The sequence below is a fragment of the Equus quagga genome, chromosome 8 (assembly GCF_021613505.1).
Source record: "Equus quagga isolate Etosha38 chromosome 8, UCLA_HA_Equagga_1.0, whole genome shotgun sequence".
NCBI lineage: Eukaryota > Metazoa > Chordata > Mammalia > Perissodactyla > Equidae > Equus > Equus quagga.
In genome coordinates this window covers 15,178,443-15,197,196 of record NC_060274.1, presented here as the reverse complement: position 1 = coordinate 15,197,196, position 18,754 = coordinate 15,178,443, and the positions used below count along the sequence as shown (strand labels likewise).

At 41.6% G+C, this 18,754-nt stretch overlaps 1 protein-coding gene across 4 annotated transcripts in view; it reads left to right on the top strand.

Annotated features, from left to right (window-relative positions):
- Window positions 1-11,274: 11,274 nt before the first annotated feature.
- ESR1 (estrogen receptor 1) overlaps window positions 11,275-18,754 on the top strand; it is a 277,685-nt gene continuing 270,205 nt past the window's right edge. For 3 of the 4 annotated variants that reach the window (XR_006889705.1, XR_006889706.1, XR_006889704.1), the window contains exon 1: window positions 13,170-13,818. Coding sequence is in view for 1 of the 4 variants with exons in the window: in XM_046669218.1 (XP_046525174.1) it covers window positions 13,367-13,818 (452 nt within the window). In the remaining 3 variants the exon portion in view is untranslated. Of the gene's footprint in view, window positions 11,318-13,169; window positions 13,819-18,754 lie in introns of those variants that run through there. The other variant, XM_046669218.1, reaches the window with a different exon arrangement.

The following is an 18,754-nucleotide window of genomic DNA, read 5'->3' as shown; positions in this document are numbered from 1 at the left end:
CTGAAGTGGAGCACACGGACTTAACCGCTGCGCCACAGGGCCAGCCCCAGCTATTTAGCTTCTTTTGTAAACATGAAAAATTTATTATAAATATAAAATTGCTTCTTTCCATTAAAAGTATGTTAAAGGTCACAACCATTGTTTTCCTGTCTCTTATTGGGACCCACAATCTCCAAATCCAGCGGTTGTATTTATTGATATGCATAAGTAGAAAGACTAAAAGATATGGTTAAGGAAAATCGCATGATTCGTGGTTTCAACTTTATTGATAATTTTGTGCATAAAAGGATTCTAAATTAGAGTGTAGACAGGGCGGGCCCTGTGGCTGAGTGGTTAAGTTCACGCATTCCGCTGCAGGCAGCCCAATGTTGTGTCGGTTCGAATCCTGGGCGCGGACACAGCACTGCTCATCAAACCACGCTAAGGCAGCGTCCCACATGCCACAACTATGAAGGACCCACAACGAAGAATATACAACTATGTACCGGGGGCTTTGGGGAGAAAAAGGAAAAAAATAAAATCTTTAAATTGGACTGTAGACGCATTTACCATTTGAGTCCCAACATTTTAGCTGTATATCAAGGCATCTTAATTTCTAATATTTGACAGTTCAGCTTCAAAATATTTCCATTTATTTTTATGAAAGCCACAGCCCTTTTCCTGAAATCATGGCCACAATTTTGTCGACAATCTACCATTTATTTATGGAGTTTAAAATATTTGCTTGTGCTCTACAATGCTTCAGTGCGAGAAAGAGAAGGTGGTTTGCAATGGGTGTAAAAACACTGTAAAATAGTAAAATCTGGCATTTTAACAATTCATTCCAAAAACATACTGGATTCATAAGTGAGTTTCTGTTTTTCAAGTTTACATAGCTTGCTTCTGGTGTCAATGTTCTGCTCCACACCTAAGGTGCCACTACGCATGGTTATTTTTTATCCCCAGGGAAACAGTCCTGATTTGTACTGAATTTCAATGATGTTGTGTTAAGCAAACTATCATTTTGGAATGGTAGCAGGCAAACCTTCAACAACAACTCTTTATTTCATCTAAAACTTTCAGGCCACACAACTCTGGCCTTTATCACACTTTCTGTTACCTTTAATACTCTATTAGCTTGTGCTTCTGGTTCCCAATAATTGTTAATTACCAAGAAAATAATGACAGAAACTGGGAAGAAGAATGTGCATTTCCTACATCATTGTGTTTAATCTTTGCAACGACCCTTTGAGGTAGGAACTGTTCCAACTTTATAGATCTCCAAGCCTTAATTTGTCCAAATTCATCCAACCTCTAGGTGGTGGAGCTAGTATTCAAACCAAAACACGTGAAAAGATGGTCAGCCTCACTCACAGTCAGAAAGTACCAATTAAAACTGCACAGAGACACTATTTTGAGAAACATCAAAAAGTTCAAAGATCCACCATATTTGTGAGGATGTGGGAGTTCAAATTGTACAGCTGCTATAGAGTGCATTTTGGCCACATCTACTAAAATTAACATTGCACGTATTTACTCCTGTGAGAACTGACTTTTGTACAACATTTCTAATTGTAGCATAGTTGATAACTGGAAAAATCTGGGAACAATCTTAATTGACATTGATGGGGAATTGGTCAAATAAATTATGGTTCTTCCACACAATGGAATACTATGCAGCCATAAAAAGGAGGAAGATGTTTATGTGGCAAAATGGAAAGCTATCCAAGACATATTGTTAATAAACACAAAGAGTATGGCACAATGGCACAACATAGGGCACATATTACTATTTTTAAAAAAGGATGTGGAAGAATGTGTGTGTGTGTGTTTTAAATGCATGGAATATCTTTTGAAGGAAACCTTTAAAAACTAGTAAGATCTGTTGCCTCTAGAGACAGGAATTGGTGAGTGAAAGGCAGAGGTGGGAGGACATTTTCTCAATATGGCTTTGGAAATATCATCTAAGGTTTCAAACACAATCTGCATTATATACTTATAAATGAAATTGTAAAATGAAATAATATCTGAAAACACATGACAGGTGCTCAATTAACAGTTATCAGGATTTACCTTAGGCGTCTGGTGAGGTGTAGAGATACCAATAAAGAAATCAACTCTAGAGAAAGGATGTTTTTGGATATTTTGGTTGTTGTCAAACTAATCTGAAGAAAAGTTTCAAAAATTGATGATCATGCTCATACTGCACTAGCTTAGAGTGAACAGAAATAATCCTTACTGCCAGTCCAGCTTTCAGAGAGACCAAGGCAATTGGTTTCCTTTGCTAACTCCTTTCCTCCCCATGTATAGACCGGGGTGATAGATAATGAAGCTCTCAATAAGATACAATGCTATTAAAGCCATTGTGAGTGAGGCCCCAAAGGGGTACAGGCTCAGATTCATGAGGTTCTGGTTCAGAGTTTCTACAGAAATTCCTTTAAACAACGTAAAGAGTATATAACTGGAGTTGCAATTGACCAGTGAGAAAATGCTAGATTACCCAAAACAGCAAGCAGGTCAGGGGGGCAAAGGTGGAAAAGTATGTTAAGTATATAGCAAAGTATGAATTTAGGCTGACTGGGAAACATTAATCTGAATGAATGCAGCATTTATTTTCAAGAATAAGCATGTCCAGGTTCATGAGGAAAAGCTATATTTAGTTGGGTTGTTTTTATGCCCATTCTGAAAAAGCTAAATTATCACATCAGAAAGAGTCAGAGATCACATTTTGTGTGAAAGAAAAGCCAACAGAAATGGGACTGATAGACTGAAACTTTTGGGTATTTTATACAAGCATTCAGGAAATAATCTTATTGCTTTTTATGGTCTTCTATCTCTAGCATCACAATATAGTGAGGGAGTAAATTTCAGGTATTGAAATGGTTTCCCCTTTAGTTTTCCTCTGGGAAAATCATTAGTCCCTCTGATTTGACTGCTATGGAACGTGTCCTATGAGAGCCATGCCTCTGCCCTGCTGACATGCTTGTGCTTGTTTATTACAGATTATTAATTGCTTACAAAAGAAGAAAGACTGTCCCTGTGAGAGTAAGAAGGACACATCCCTATGGGAATACGAAGAAATTTACTTAAGCTCTGTAGGGGTTAACCAAGGGATGGTTTGATACGGCTCATTCTCATTTTGAATTTCCAAATTTCCTGTGAAAGAAAAGCACAGACTATATTTTACATGCAGATTCCTCCTCCCTGGCCCTCTGTTTTCCTTTTCATGCTTTTGCATGTCGACAAAGTAGAGATTTCCTTAGTTTAATAAGAATTCCTTTTTTAAAATTCAAATACTTGCCTCTGAGGCAACAATGGAAATTAGTTCAATCAGCTATGTTCCTATCAACTGCAGGCTGAAATTAAGACTTGAGCCGACTGGAATTTTGAAAGGCTGGGGGTTGGGAGGGTGAGGCAATTGTACGACTTGAACTCTGGGCTCCCCATGGAAATCGAGGCCTAAGAATGTTGGGTTGAGGAAGGAATGTCAGGGACTGGGGCTGTGAAAAGGAAGCTGAGCGAGTTGAGGACACACCTGTAAGAGAGAACACATCGGCCGGGCAGGCATCTTTCTCTGCTGTGAGTTTTGATTAGAGTTCTGGGTCTTAGTGGCGTGATCCATGTTGATTAGGGCTGGCCTGCAAAGACCTCGAGCAGAAACAGGCTTGACAGCAGATAAGGATGAGGTAGAGATGTATTGAGGACAGGAAATTGAGAAAAAGGACAGGGTGGAGAAAAGGGAAAAAAATTACAATCTGTACAATTTAATCGTTCATCAGTCTTTGGCATAAAAGTTTGTGGGATTATTTTTTTCTTTGTATTTATGGTACAAAAAGCTGCCGGCAAATGTCACTAAAAGTAATATCTTTCTTTGAGAATCAACCAAAAATTTGCTGTTAAATTCTTCTGAATCTTTGAGTGTTTATAATCTTATTCCCAATAATCTTTCCAGTTCTTTTAGGAGGCTACAGTTTTCAGGAAGATTAGCACTTTTTGATCATAAAGTGGTTTCCTTGAGAAGTGTGATGGCAAAATGGAAAGGCACTTTAATGTCTTTCAAATTAGATTCTTTTGGAAATTGAAATGTATCAAATAAAGTAAAGCAATTAATTTTTTTGGTTAAAGGTATTACATTCCTCACATTTGTACAATTTAGCAGATACAAGAAGGATTTGAAGTTTTGCTTTAGCTAGAAAGTTCAATTCAAATGATATGGATATGTGTCAGACCTTAATGAACTGTCTTCCGAGAGTAATGAGTGGAAGGTGGATAGCTCATTTCTTCATCTTTTATAAGGCAAGTCATTTCTCTGAACACAAGTTTTTTCAATGCTTTTAACTTATATTCTCAAACACTTCTCCCCATTCCTTTCCTAGTGATTTGAGAATGTGTCTTGTTGCGTTTTCCAAAGAGTTGGGGATTTTTAAGACAGTAAGAATAGCCCACTGAGCCATCAAGATTATGTCTTAATTTGATTATGCTGATAGTGGCCCACACAGAAGAAGAAAGAATGCAGTATCCATATGGAGAGACGAGGGCTGGGGTAGAGAGAAGGATGCATCTTAGATTTGAAGACCCAGATTCTAGTCCAGCTCCTCTGGTTGTATGACCTCCAGCAAGACTCCTCTGCCTTTCTGGGCTTCAGTTTCGTTATAAATACAATGAAGAGATTGGACTTGACAATGCATAAAGGGATCATCAATTATAATAGCCTATTAAGATAAGAAATGATAAAAAAAAAACTGAGTTGTTCCAGAAAATATGAATCTGCTTCCAAATTTTTCTGTAAGTTGTGGTTCTGAATTCTAGCCATGATATTCTTTCCTTGTGAGTTAAGTTATTGAGGAAGTCGGTCAACAATGCAAATATGATATCTAGGAGGGCCTTAAACATTCATTATTCAAATAGTATTTATTGGGGGCCAACTAAGCATCAGGCATTGTACTAAGCAATGGACTCATGACTTGGAAAAAGACAATCCTTGTGTATCTTTTTGTGAATTTAAAGATCAGTGAGAGGATACAGAGAAATACATAGGAAATTCCAACAGCGTGATAAGGGCTATAACCAGGGGTGTTTAGGGAGCTCTGGGCATTCACAGGAGAGGCACTCAATAGGAAATCAAGGAAGGCTTCCTGGTGGCTGTGATGTCTCAAGGGAGACATGAAGGATGAATAGGAGTAAGTTTGATCAAGAGGGATGGGAGGAAGATTCCAGGCAGAGTAAATTGCGTATGTGAATATTTAGACACAGACAAGAGTCCAGAGGGTTTGAGGAACTTGAAAGTAATTCATTATGGCAGGAGAACAGAATCTGTGGGCGAGTGGGTGGGAACTGTGGAGAAAGCAGAATAATAATTCAAGTTCTTTTACTCTGGATGAAGGTAACTCCTGTAATGTGGAGAATGGATAGTGAAACAAAAGGGCTGGAAGCACAACTTGGGAGAGAGGATAGTGGCCTGAAAATAATGACGATGAGAAAAGGGAGTAGACTCAAAAGAGATCAAGGAGATGGATATAAAAAAGATTTGTGATAGATCAAATATAGGGAATGGGAAAGAGGGTCAGAGCTGAGGGCTGGATTTTTTTGGCTTGTACAATTACATGAACAGCAATGCCATTTGCTGAGATAGGAAACAGAGGGAGGAGTAGATCTGAGGAAAAGATAAGTTAATTTTGGAAAAGTTGAGCTTCAAATGGCTAGTAAATAGTAGGCACTCAATGAATATTTATTGAATGAATGAACATGCAAGTAAAAATGTCTAATAGCTATCTGGAAATGTGAATCTCCTGATCAAGAAAGAGATCTCAGTCGGAGATTTCTATTTTTACGTCTTCGATGTACAGATGAAACTGAAAACCCTGGGATTGGTTGAGATCATCCGGGGGAAGGACTATAGAGGAGACAAGGGGGCCTAGGGACTGAACCCAGACAAATACCAGCACCTGAGCGCAGACGGGGCAGAGATGCTAGCAGAAGAAGCTGAGTAGAAGGAGCCATTAACATAGGACTAAACACTAAACCCCTAGAGGTAACCTCTGTGATGACAGACATACTTGTTTAGCTCATTTTTGGGGTGCCTGCTATGGATTGAATTGTGTCTCCTTAAAATTTACACAATGAATCCCTAAGCTCCAATGTGACCATCTCTGAAGATAGGGTCTTTAAGAGTCATTAAGAAAGTCATAAGGGTGGAGCTCTAATCCAATAGGACTGTGGCCTTATAAGAAGAGAGAGCTCTCTCTGCTATGTGAGGACACAGGGAGAAGGCGGCCATCGGCAATCCAGGAAGCGAGCCCTCACTAGAACTTGACCACGCTGGCACCCTGATCTCAGACTTCAGCCTCCAGAACTGTGAGCAAATACATTTCTGTTTTTAAGCCACCTGGTCCACGGTATTTTGTTATGGCAGCCTGAGCTAATTAAGATAGTGCCCGACACTTGGAAATAGTCCTGGTAAATAGTAAGCAAACAATATTTATTTTATTGATTACAATTGACATATGACATTGTATTATCAGTATTTTTTGAGTCAATGGAATGAATGAGTCATTCCTTGGCATGCCCATAAATATATCACTTCTCTGAAATGGTGTAATTTTAATTGAGGGGGTTGGGAGAGAGGGGGAGCATTGGCTAGCATGAGGGTCCTGGGTACTTAGGGAGAGTGAGAGGGAGCGGGTTATCTAGATGAGTGTGGTAACAAAAGAGGAAGAAAGACCTGAAAAGTCTCAAAATGCACAAATCTTTTTTTTTTTTTTTTTTACCATTTGGCTAACACTGGTTCTGAAATTGGGTATGGTTCTTGGTTAATTATTGGGTGTGTGTGTGCATGTGTGTGCCTGTGTGTAAAGACCCTCCTTAACATTAGAGAGGACTATTTGAGTCAACGTGAAACTAGGCACAATCTGGATATTGCTCTCCACAGAGAAGTAATACCCCAAGCTGGCAATGAGATTCCTCACGTAAACAACAGATCCAGGAAGCAAGAGGGACACAGTGTAATAATAATTGAAATAATTGAAATTCTTTTATCACTCATGGTACTTATAGTGGAATTACTTTCTAAATTGTCTTCTGCCACATGCAATACAAGTAAATTATGTAGAAAGATTCTAAAATATTAAAAAATAATTTCTAAGGAAATGTAAGATGCAAGTTACTAAATTTTATTAAGCTGGTGAATTAAATCTGAATCACTGGCTGATTCACAATAAGGAGTAGCTGTTCTCCCTGACAACCCCAAATTCAAACTACCTCCATCAAATCCTGGGTGGGAAGCCAGGAAATGGCATCTGAGGTTCTCAGGGTCTGTGAGAATAAGGATCTTGGGCTCGATTCTTGGTTTACAAATTACGCCTTTTTTTGTTATTGTTTTGGAGTGGCAGTAGGGAGAAAAGGCTGTTTAGAAGCATAGTGAAGACTCTTGATTCCATTTGGCTTTTCATTAACTTGTATTTTTGCAGGCTTAGGTAACAGGTGATCATGTAAAACCTGTTATACTTAAAAAGGTCCATGAAGAGAGTGTTGGTAAAATTCTGTGGCCTAGAGGGAGCTGATCCCAGGGAGAAGGCTCTGGCTGAGAGAAAGATAGCTCTGTACCTTGATGCCCTGGGAAGCTGCATGCACAGCACCTGACTAGTTGTGTTATTAGTTGAAAATGGGGTATAGGTGCTCCAATATATAAGAGGTTATGGTCCACATTCTGGGCCAGGAGGCAAAATAAATCTATGGTGATAAAAAACAGAATAGTGGTTGTCTAGAATGGCTAGGGGTTGACTAGAACAGGGCATGAAGGGAACATTCTAGGGTGATGGAAATACCCTGTGATTTCATTGAGATGGTTGTTGCATGGGCATATCCACCTATCCAAGCTCATTGCACTGTATGCATAAGACATGTGCATTTCACTGCATATAAATTTTATCCCATAAAACAAAAATCAAAAGCCAGTTGAAAAAAATCTGGGAGCTAATCAAAAGCCCTTAAAACAAATACTCTGAACTATTTTTAAAATGAGCAGAAAGTTAAAAGGAAAATTTTCATTTTAGTTCCACTTTAGAGGAAAATGAATGGTGTCAAATAAATGCTCAAAGACAAGCTCCCAAATGGGGCATTTATAATCAAAATAATGATCAGTTTGAACCTAGCTAACCTTCATGTCTCAGAGTGAAGGGACCATTTCTAGTAATATAAGCTATTTTGGAAATATTTCCACATTTATTTTCTTTCGTGTTTCTGTTGGAGGAATAATGTTTTTGTAAATGTAAAAAGCTTTTAATGGAGCTAGAGAAGAAACTATGTTTGGTCATAATATTATCTGGTTACGAACTAAAAATTCAGAGCTCTCTTGTGAATCACGCTGCCAAGAATTGCAGCCTTAACCTCCAGATTGTATGAATTTGAATTTTGACTTTATGGCCTCAGTCAGTATGGGCACACAAAGATCATCTTTTAGCAAAAACAGTTTTGAAAAATAGTAGAACATTACATGGGAAGTTAGCTTTCAGAGATGGTTATCCAGGTAGATGTAATATTATTTTATTCTTTTAAGAATCTGGATTAATAAATTAACCAATATTTGATGACCTAATATGACACAGTGCTAGGCACTCAGAGAATTCCCAAATACCTCTATGCAGACCCTGTCCTCAAGGAACTTCTGAGCAGGAGGAGGGTGTAAAAAAAATACATAAACAACTCTAATTCAGGGAAGAATGTAATAAATGCATGAGAAAACTCTAATTCAGGGAAAAATGTAATAAATGCACGAGAAATACCATTGGAGTTCAGAGAAGAGGAAATTCCCTTTGAATGAGGAACAAAGGAAGGCATTATGAATGGGGTGGCAGTTGGGCTGGACCTTAAAACAGGGTATGCCTTCCGCTGACAAGCCAGCAAAATGGGGATCATAGGCAGAGAGCATCATCAGGAAAGCTCTGAGTGCTTGGAGTGTCAAGTTTTCACTTGGCCAAAGCATAATCTACATGTCGGAGGAGAGACACTAGACAGGGTAGTCATAGGAAGAGAGGAAGCCCTGACTTTGAGGAAGCTATGACTCGGGTGAAGGATGGAACCGAGAAGATGGATCCTGAAGGAATAAAAACCAAGAAAATAAAAGACAGCAGAATCGGGGAAGAAGTGGGGGGAAGGAAGAAGCAGAGGTCCCGAGGAATCTCTTACAACAGGTAAGGTAATGAGGGGCGGAAGCACGGTCATAGAACCGGAAGGAAAAGGGACAGATGGCAAGGCTAGAATGCTCTGGAATATGACAGGCAAGGGAATGACAGCCCTCAAAGAAGACTGTGAAACTTTAATCTGGGTGACTGGAGGGACAGTGACGGTGTTCACAGATGGGAGTTGAGAGGAACATCATTTTGGGTGGTGAGAGAATGGTGACTCATCTTTTGAACAAGCCAGCAATGCCCAGGAGACTGCTGGAAAGCTGGGTCTGGAGATACACTTAGGGGTGGAGCTAGAGAAACAGACTTGATCCGTTTTCGCCTGTGAGTGCCAGGACGTCAGGGCAGGGTGTGAGGTCATCCAGTGTGACGGGGTGGAGAAAGAAGAGGAGAGAGCTGGGAGATGGACGGTGAGGTTGTTTGGCAGAAGCACTGGAAGAAAATTGGCAAGGTTCAACATCCTTTTCTACCCTCTATCACCAAGCCTGAGGGATGAATCTTACAAAGGAGAAGAAAGAGAATGCCGGAGAGAAAGTGTTCCAGAAAACTGCCTTTATTGGACATCTTGGAGTAACTTTGATTGTTAGCCTGATAATAATCAAAGTCTATGAAGAGAGAGCTAGACTTCCTGTCCTTCTTACACTCAAGGGGAAGATCTGCAGATTCCTCATCCTTTCTTTCTTCCTCCTTCCTTCTTTATTTCTCTCCTTCCTCTTCCCTTCTCTCTCCTCCCTTCATTGCACCATTTTGTTTCATTTTGGACGGGCCTCGTGCATGGGTGGCCACGTTGACCCAAACGAAGAGTTAGGATTCACCATCGTCACCCGCATACAAAGGGTAACTGGCTTACTTTTCAATATTTGACTTTATTGCTGATTGTGGAGAGGGCTCCTCTGTGCTCCGATATTATGGGCCTTTCAAAGTACAAGATCTATTTTTGCATTATGACATCATTAACATTTTTGTAATTTTTGGAAAAATAACGTTTTACTTCTTTCTTTGTACTGGTCTAAAGAGTCACTCATAAATCTCTTAGTAACTGCATAGGGTCCCATGGCCAGAGACTGGCCACTCCTGGCATTGCGATTAGGGTCATTTAATACCCAAGGCAGTGACTAATGTTTGGCAGCAAAGGGTCCACTAGGTGTCACATGTCCTGAAAGCCTGGGCGAGGGCACACTAGGAGTAGCTTATTATCGTGTGTTAGTATCATGGTCTAGAGAAAAGTTGAAGACCAGGTGGATCCATGTGGGCATCGCTGGGGATTGAGAGCCCCCTTCCCATACTGACACTAGTACAACCAGAGAGCCTAAAACCAGTTTAAAACAAAGACACCCACCTTTGTCTTATCTCCATACTCCATACTTTTAACACTATATTTCTTTTGTATGTTTACAGAAAGCGGTCAACTGAGCTCTTCATGGAAAGGTTTGTGGGTTTGGTCGACGAGGTGGAGGAATATTATATTTCAGCTGGAAACACATCCCTAGAATGCCAAAACATTTATTCCAAAGTCTGGTTTCCTGGTGCAATCGGAGGCATGGCAATAGTGTGTCTGTTCAGAGCCTAGGGGCTAGGGCCAGCAAGGCATGTGATCCAAGTATATCCCAGAAGGCCTTTATTGTTAAATTATATTCTTCAGGAGAAACCGCCCATGTTACATTTTGTAAATTTGATAGCCGTATACTTTTGACTGGCATTCTATTTTAGCCGTAAGCCTATGATTTATGGCAAGCCCGTTCTCCCTCTTGCTTAGGGTGGCAGTGGAAAGCATGGGGCACTTTCCAGGCTCCCAGGATAAGGAGCAAAGGAGGCTGGAGTTTTGCTTCTCTTCAGTAATGCTGACTCTAGCTGTGTCACACTGCTCCCCAGGAGCTGACAGCAAGCTTCTCCTCACTCCCCACTGCCATTCATCCAGCTCTGTGCAGCAGCCCAGCTGCTGCGTCTGCCGGGAGGGGCTGCCCAGCGCCCTGCCTACTGGCTGCTTCCCCAATCCCTGCCATTCCACACACAAGCACATCCACACACGCTCTGCGGTGCTCACACACGGAGCCACCCGCACATGCGAGCACATTCTTTCCTTCATTCTCACTGTCAAGCCCTTGATTCACCAAGCCCATGGAACATTTCTGGAAAGACGCTCTTGATCCAGCAGGGTAGGCTTGTTTTGATTTCTCTCTTTGTAGCCTTAGCATTTTGAGAAAGCAACTTACCTTTCTGGCCGGTGTCTGTATCCTAGCAGGCAGAGAAGGACTTACTGTTATCCATGGGTTGATGTGTGTGTCTCCTTTTTCTTCCAAGACTTGTAGGATTCTTTGTGCCATTTCTATATAATTTGGCAGGTTCAGATTCTTAAGAGCCCTAGGAAGTGCTTTTGCATGTGTTTAAAAAAGACATTTGCAAATTGGAAGTGTGATTTAAGAAAACGAAATCATCTGTAAAAAAATTGCTTTGGAAAGTAATGGTTGCTGGCCATAAAGAGAAATATCTGTGATCCACCTAATGTGTTTTTAACCCTTTCTTTGCTTATAATTTATAGTTACTGACGCTAAGCTCAATTTTAGCTTCATATGAAATCAGCTACTCTGCATATTGTCCCCAGATAGTCTGTCTGTTCTTGTAAGAATTAGGTAAAACGTGTACTTATTAGTATAAAAATATCCAAAAGTATTGTTATTAGTAACAGCAACCTTGGCATCTTTAAATGCCATGAATAATTTGTCAGGTACTCTGCTGGGTGTTTGGGATGGCAATTACGGCAAGGTATACATGGTTGTGTCTGATGATCACATCAGAGTCTATTAGGCTGGGGCAAAGGAAGTTGATGAAAAAGTATAAACTACCCAAGAATATGGGTGCACAGTATATTTACCCCATTTTTTGTTTATATATATGGTGTGTGTATGTGTGTATGCTTTTACTTTTAATTCAGTTCAAAACTTTTTCCTATTCCTTTTTATCTGGATATTTGATTCTGCATATCCCACCCCAAGTGAACCGAGTAGGTCCAATTGTAAAATTAAAGAACAAGAAATGTGTCATTGCATTTTAAAATTTCTTGGTTAGACCAACAGTGTAACATAATTGCCAAAGATTTGGTTAATGAGCTGAGGTTATGTTTTGTCTGAAAAGGTCACATTTCATATTCAGTTTTCTGAAGTTTTCGTTGCATAACCTGTGGCAGGCATGAACACCCATGTGCGCCTAACCAAAGGTTTTTGTGAATCATCATTCACATGAGAATTCCTAGTGGGAGGAAGTACAGCACCGTGATCCAACACAAATAGACAAGTCGGGCTGCGAGAACCTCAGGAGGTCCTGACCAGAAGGGACCGCTTTGGGAGAATTTTGCAGATAAGGAAACTGAGCTCCGGCAGCATTCTCCTGATGACAAAACGCATCTCTTGCTATACGTACACCTTAAATCTCCACCCCCTTCTCCCGGGATGCCTTCTGTCAGTCCATGCAGCTGCTAAATATAGCTGTCTGTGGCTGGCTGCATATGCAACCGTACACCCTATTCTATCTGCCATATCTCAGTTACAGAGTGGTCCTCCCCAGGGTCATTCTATGTACACACGCCATATTTCCAGCCAACTAGGAGAGTGAATCAAACAGAAAGAGAGACAAACAGAGATAGATTGGAGCCTGGCACGGGGCACATAAGGCAGCACGTTAGAGAGAGCCGGCCCCTGAATTAGTCTTCCGAGTAGGTTTTAAGCTCCATCTTCCCCGGACCACCTTTAGGAGATTGCTCTGCTCCCCCGCCCTCCGGCAGGGAAATTCAGCCTCCATCCAGCAGCGACAAGTAAAGTAAAGTTCAGGGAAGCTGCTCCGTTGGGATCGCTCCAAAACAAGTTGCGCCCGGAGTGAAGTTTGAGCCAATGTCAGGGCAAGGCAACAGCCCCTGGCCGGCTGCCCGCACCTTTGTGATGCATATGAGCTCGGGAGACCGGTACTTAAAGTTGGAGACCCGAGCCCGGGGAGCTGGCGGAGCGCGCTCGCAGGGCTGCACTTGCTCGCGTCTGGCCGCCCAGTGCCACGGGACGGCCGGCTCCGGGGCAGGGCCAGAGCTGGTGTCGCGGCAGGACATGCGCTGCGCCGCCTCTAACCGCGGGCTGTGCTCTTCTTCCAGGTGGCCGGCCGGCTGCTGAGCCCTCCGCTGTGCGGGGAGACGGTATGCGCCTTGCCCGCGGCCCCTGTCCATGACCATGACCCTCCACACCAAAGCATCCGGAATGGCCCTGCTGCACCAGATCCAAGGGAACGAGCTGGAGACCCTGAACCTCCCGCAGTTCAAGATCCCCCTGGAGCGGCCCCTGGGCGAGGTGTACGTGGAGAGCAGCAAGCCCCCGGTGTACGACTACCCCGAGGGCGCCGCGTACGACTTCAACGCCGCGGCCGCCGCCTCCGCGTCCGTCTACGGCCAGTCCGGCCTCGCCTACGGCCCGGGGTCCGAGGCGGCGGCATTCGGCGCCAACGGCCTGGGGGGCTTCCCGCCGCTCAACAGCGTGTCTCCGAGCCAGCTGATGCTGCTGCACCCGCCACCGCAGCTCTCTCCCTACTTGCATCCCCCAGGCCAGCAGGTGCCCTATTACCTGGAGAATGAGCCGAGCGGCTACTCGGTGTGCGAGGCCGGCCCCCAGGCGTTCTACAGGTACCTGCGCCGCCCACCGCACCCGTCGGGGTGGCCTCGCGCGAGCCCGGACGGCGGGAGGGAGCGGGGGCCGGGGCCGCGCCGCCCCAGCTCGCCCGAGGCCGCAGGCCGCGGGACTGGGCACCAGGCTGCCCGGAGCCGCGGAACGGCCACCCGAGGGCCCGCGCGCTGCCCGGCCCGGGGAGGATTCGCGGATCTCGCGTTCTGACAGTTGAGTTCTCTCCCTTGGCAGCTTAAAACAAATTCTATTCTTCGCCCACTGCCGTCTGCGTGAGAGGCAGATCCGAAACCCTGTGCGCTTCCTAACCAAACAAATGTTGGAAAACCGTACAAAGCAACAGTTATTTGTAGGGGAAACCCCCAAAGCAAATGAACACAAGGCTCTTTGAGTCTCTGGTAAATGTCCCGCTTTGGTATTTCAGGCTAGAGGTGTTTGGGGTTAGCGGAGCTCAGAGTTTTATTTATTATTATTATTATTATTTTAAAATGTTGTTTTAATGTGCTCGCAAAGTACCTTTCATCTAGAAGTTCGGATTGGAAATATGCCCGCTATGATGATGATGATGGTGATGATGATGATGATGATTTTTTGGGGACGCTATTTCTAGCACCTGCTTTTCCCCCTCCTTCTCCATCCCATGTTCCAGTTCCAGGGCTTTCGGACTGAATTGCGCTCCTCAGGAGAGCATAGTGGGGTTGAATGGGTCTTAACAAGTTTCTGATTTCCAAGTTATCTGGCTGGATCCCTGTTGAAGCAGATTGCTGGCATATGACTTCTGACAGCCGGGAATTGATAGGTGTCCTGTGAGTTTAAAACATGCCATATCCAACCATGAGTGTTTTGAAATCCTCTCCTGCCAGCTGAGTTCCCTTTCTAGCCTACCAGGCAGAGAATGCCCGGGGAGCGGGATGCCGGGTCAGCTTGGTTCACCTTTCAGTCTCTGTGAAAGAAGCCTTGGCAGTCCAGGACACACGGGACGCTTTTGTGACTTAAGCGTCCATATTTTTTTTTCCCTAGTAGATGTTAGACTTTCCTCCTCCCCACTTCTCCCATTTTCCTTTTGACAGTTTCTCCCTTCTCTTCCTGATAGACCTGGGGAGGGCAGGTGTTTGTGAATACCTGTGCCCTAGGCCACCGCTGGACGATACCCTGGAGTGGGTTTGGGTGGCCCCAGGGCGCCCACGTGGCTGCGCGCTGAGTTCGGCACTGCATGAAGGTACACTGATGTCTGGACTTGCGTCCTGCCCTCACCCAGACCCTTCTGCATGGCAAGCTGTGGACCGTTTTCTAGTTAGTATTCTATGTCCAGAGATATTTATAGCAGAAGAAACAGGAGGAAAGTGAAGATTAGCCTCAGAGGATCCTGAAGGGCACACACTTGGGGTATCTGAACACATACCCCTATCCCTCAGCCTCCTCAAAGACTTCAGAGCATCCCGCAGCCAAGCAGGTCCAGCCTCAGTTATTACCTAAAAGACAAGCAATGAACGAAACTTTAAAAAGTTGGCATGTTTCAAATTAATTTCACTTGTTTTAATTCAGGGTTAAAATAGAAAGAGAAAAAGAATTTATTCTGCCCACTTTTTTAAAAGTGTTAGAACAAAATATAACGATTAAGTCTAATTCACACATTTTAAACTCCTTAATGTGAAGAAAGGCACTGGTATGATATGAATTCCATAACCTTATGGTGGACTCCAGAAACTATTTTCTTTTCCATTTAATTTTCAGTTCTTTTATTGCAGATTAATGCCACTGAAATTCAATGGGCACTAATGAGACTGCTCGTCGGTGGGTTATTTACTGCCTTGCTAATAATTACATGAGCATGGTCAAATGAAGAGGGGATCACATTTTATTCAAAATTGTTCATCATCCCAGTAGCAAATAATAGCACTATAATATGCCCCATCTTAAACTTTTTGCATTAGGTGATATTCAAATACTTTTAGAATAATGAAAAAAATGACATGGAACTTTTAAAAGTAAAGTAGAAAACTCACACAAATGGGATTCTGTGTGGAAATTCAGTTTTAGAATGATTTTTCCCTTATAGTTTATTTCCCGTAACATCCTTCCTTTTTTGTTTGAATTCTGCGTCTTATTACTCAGAGAGGGAGGGAAGCATCTACAGAAGTGTGGTTTCAAATAGACAAATGTTATTTAATAATTTTCCCTCTCAGTTTTCCTGCTTGAATAACTGGGTAAAAAGAAAAGAATTGATTCGACTCTTTTAAGAACTTTTAACTTTCTTAAGTAGTTATCAAAAGTTTTGGGGGCCGAAAGCAGTGTTTCAAACTGCTTGCCATAACCCAGAGTATCAGGAAATCCGTTTAGTGAGTCTAGAACATTTTTTTAAAGGAATAAAAGAGAAAAGAATATGAGAAAATACTGGAAGGGCATAATATTTAGTAAGGGGGGGTTTTGTTTCTTGAAAATTTGTTTTAATTTAACATGCTTGTGTGTGCCGACTGTGATATAAAATGTATTTCTTACTGTGGGTTGAGGTCAAAGAAGTTGAAAGCTACTAGCCTAAAATCTTACGCTTAGTAGAAAACAAAAAATTTATGTAAGTGGCTGGTCGTTTTATCTACACAAACCAAAAAGCTATTTTGATCATCTTTATTTTATTTTTCTCCTATAAATTAGCTAGTGTTTTTAGGTCAGTTAGATTAAGCTGAACTATTTCTGATTCTTAACTTTTCCCTTTGTAAAATTGTCCGCCTGAATGTCCCACTGGGTTGTTCAGCAAATTTACGTGAAGTTTGCATCATTTACCGTTAAGATGCTATGGCAACTTTCTTCAATTGGCCACAATTTGCAGCTGTATCTTTGTATGAAGAAATGTAATACATAAAAATACCCTGGACATATAATAATGTGAGAAAGATTGTTACATGTCCCCAAAAATTGTTATTAAGAGGGAATAAATTTGTAAATAGGCATGCTGTGACTTTGCAAGATGAATCTGACCTGAAATTTCATGATGAAGGCAACCGGGAATCATCTTATCCTGGGTTCCTTTTTAGAGTTCAAACAACTTAGTAAGTTTGAATACAACTAAAGATGAACCTTAATTATATCCACCATGAATTTTAAAATTCAAATTAAGTATTTAATGCTCCCTGCTTATTTTAATTTTATTACTCAATATTCTTAAGGGCAAATTTGCCCACTTCTCCAAAAAACTTGACAAACGCACAAACCTTTTGCATCAGAGTCAATGCCCTCTAATTTGTATACTGGCTGTATGCATATTTCGAATCACTAACTTATCCACGGGTGACTGAAACCACTTCTCCACCTTGAACAAGGCTTACCTCTAGGGAGAGATTTGAACGGCTCATTTTCAAGTTTCCAATCATTCTTTCCTTGTACTTAGGTGTTATTTTAGCACGCTTTTCTTTCTGTTCTTGCATTTTTTCATTCATTTAAATTGTTACTGTTTGCCTGCCACTTTGGGTTCGTCTGCGAATAGTTCAAGAAGCCACAGATTGCCTTGAGATTCAGTGTATTTTAGGTTGAAAACGAATCGCATCTCCGATCCCCATTTCATTTTCACCTACTCCATGTGGCTTGTACCTGTTTGGTAAAAAGCGCCTGAAAGATAATTGCCACTTATTCTAATCTTCTTTCACGTGCTCAGTTCATTTAGACCCCTGGATTACTTTTGTGAATCTATTTAGGAAGTGACGTTCCTAATTTGGGAAAACTGAGGTTCAGCATTTTGGTTTCTTATTGTTTTAAGGATCTAAAAGACAGGGGCAAGAAATTGACAATAGCAAGAAAAATAGGTATCAGGAAAAACTATAAAAGATGTCAAATTTTCCATTAATGATAAGACATTAGTGATTTTGTCAAGTTGGTTAGTTTGTGTGAAAGTGTACATAAGCTATACAAGCATTCAATATTTTATTTTATTCACATTAATATTTGTTCTGGTGCTTTTGTAAGCTAGAAAAACAGTAGGGAAGAACAGATTTAAGTTTTCAGGAGTTTCATTACAAATATAGAATGATGATAATGAAATCTTTTTCTGTGGAAGCCAAATTTAAATAAAATCTTTATCACCATCTACAATAGTTGTTTGCAGCCTGGGTTGTCATAAAGAACACTTATTTTATAGATATGTTTTTCAAAAGTCAAAACCCTGATTATGTGAAAATAGTTTTACACAAGGGAATATATGAATTTTAATTATGTTTTTTCTAAAATGCAAACTCAGCACAAAACTCCTACATCTAACTCTTCCCTGTGACTTCAGGATTATTTTTACTGTAACTTTAGAAGAACACAGTGGGGAGATGAACGGGCTAAGCGTATTGCCTTCTTTTCCAGGATGCATTACATGGATAGGGCGAATTAGTCATTTAGCTTAATTCCAAGTCTCAGTTTGCTTTTCGAAGAAAGAAAAACAGAGTGGCCATAACTGTTTAGAACCAAAATGCATCCTCCAGAAAAACGTGCTGTATAAATCTCCCAAATACACCCACTTGAACACAAACCAAACAAAGTGAAAGTGTACAGGATTTCTTAGAAAGGAAGCTGAGTATCAAAGTCATCGGATAGTTTTATTTCATATTTTAAACTCTGCCAATGAATTGATGGATCGTGTCATTTTAGTAAAAGTGGTGTCTGAGCTGTCGCCTACTCCATCCTTAAAACATCCTCTTAAGGCGTGAGTTATGTTCTGACGGCTGTCAGAAATCTGAGGAGTGAAGTGGGCTGGAGGGGAAGGGGAGCACCTTTATGATCTTCTTGATCTCATGAGGGAAGAAACCACACTTGCTGAGTTCTGCACATTGAAGAATATTATTAGGAATTAGGAGAGTTTTGCATTAATCAACAATAGTTTTGACTATGTGTATATTTTTAGACCTTATTAGAAATATGGAGAGGGGCCGGCCTGCTGGCATAGTGGTTGGATTTGGTGCT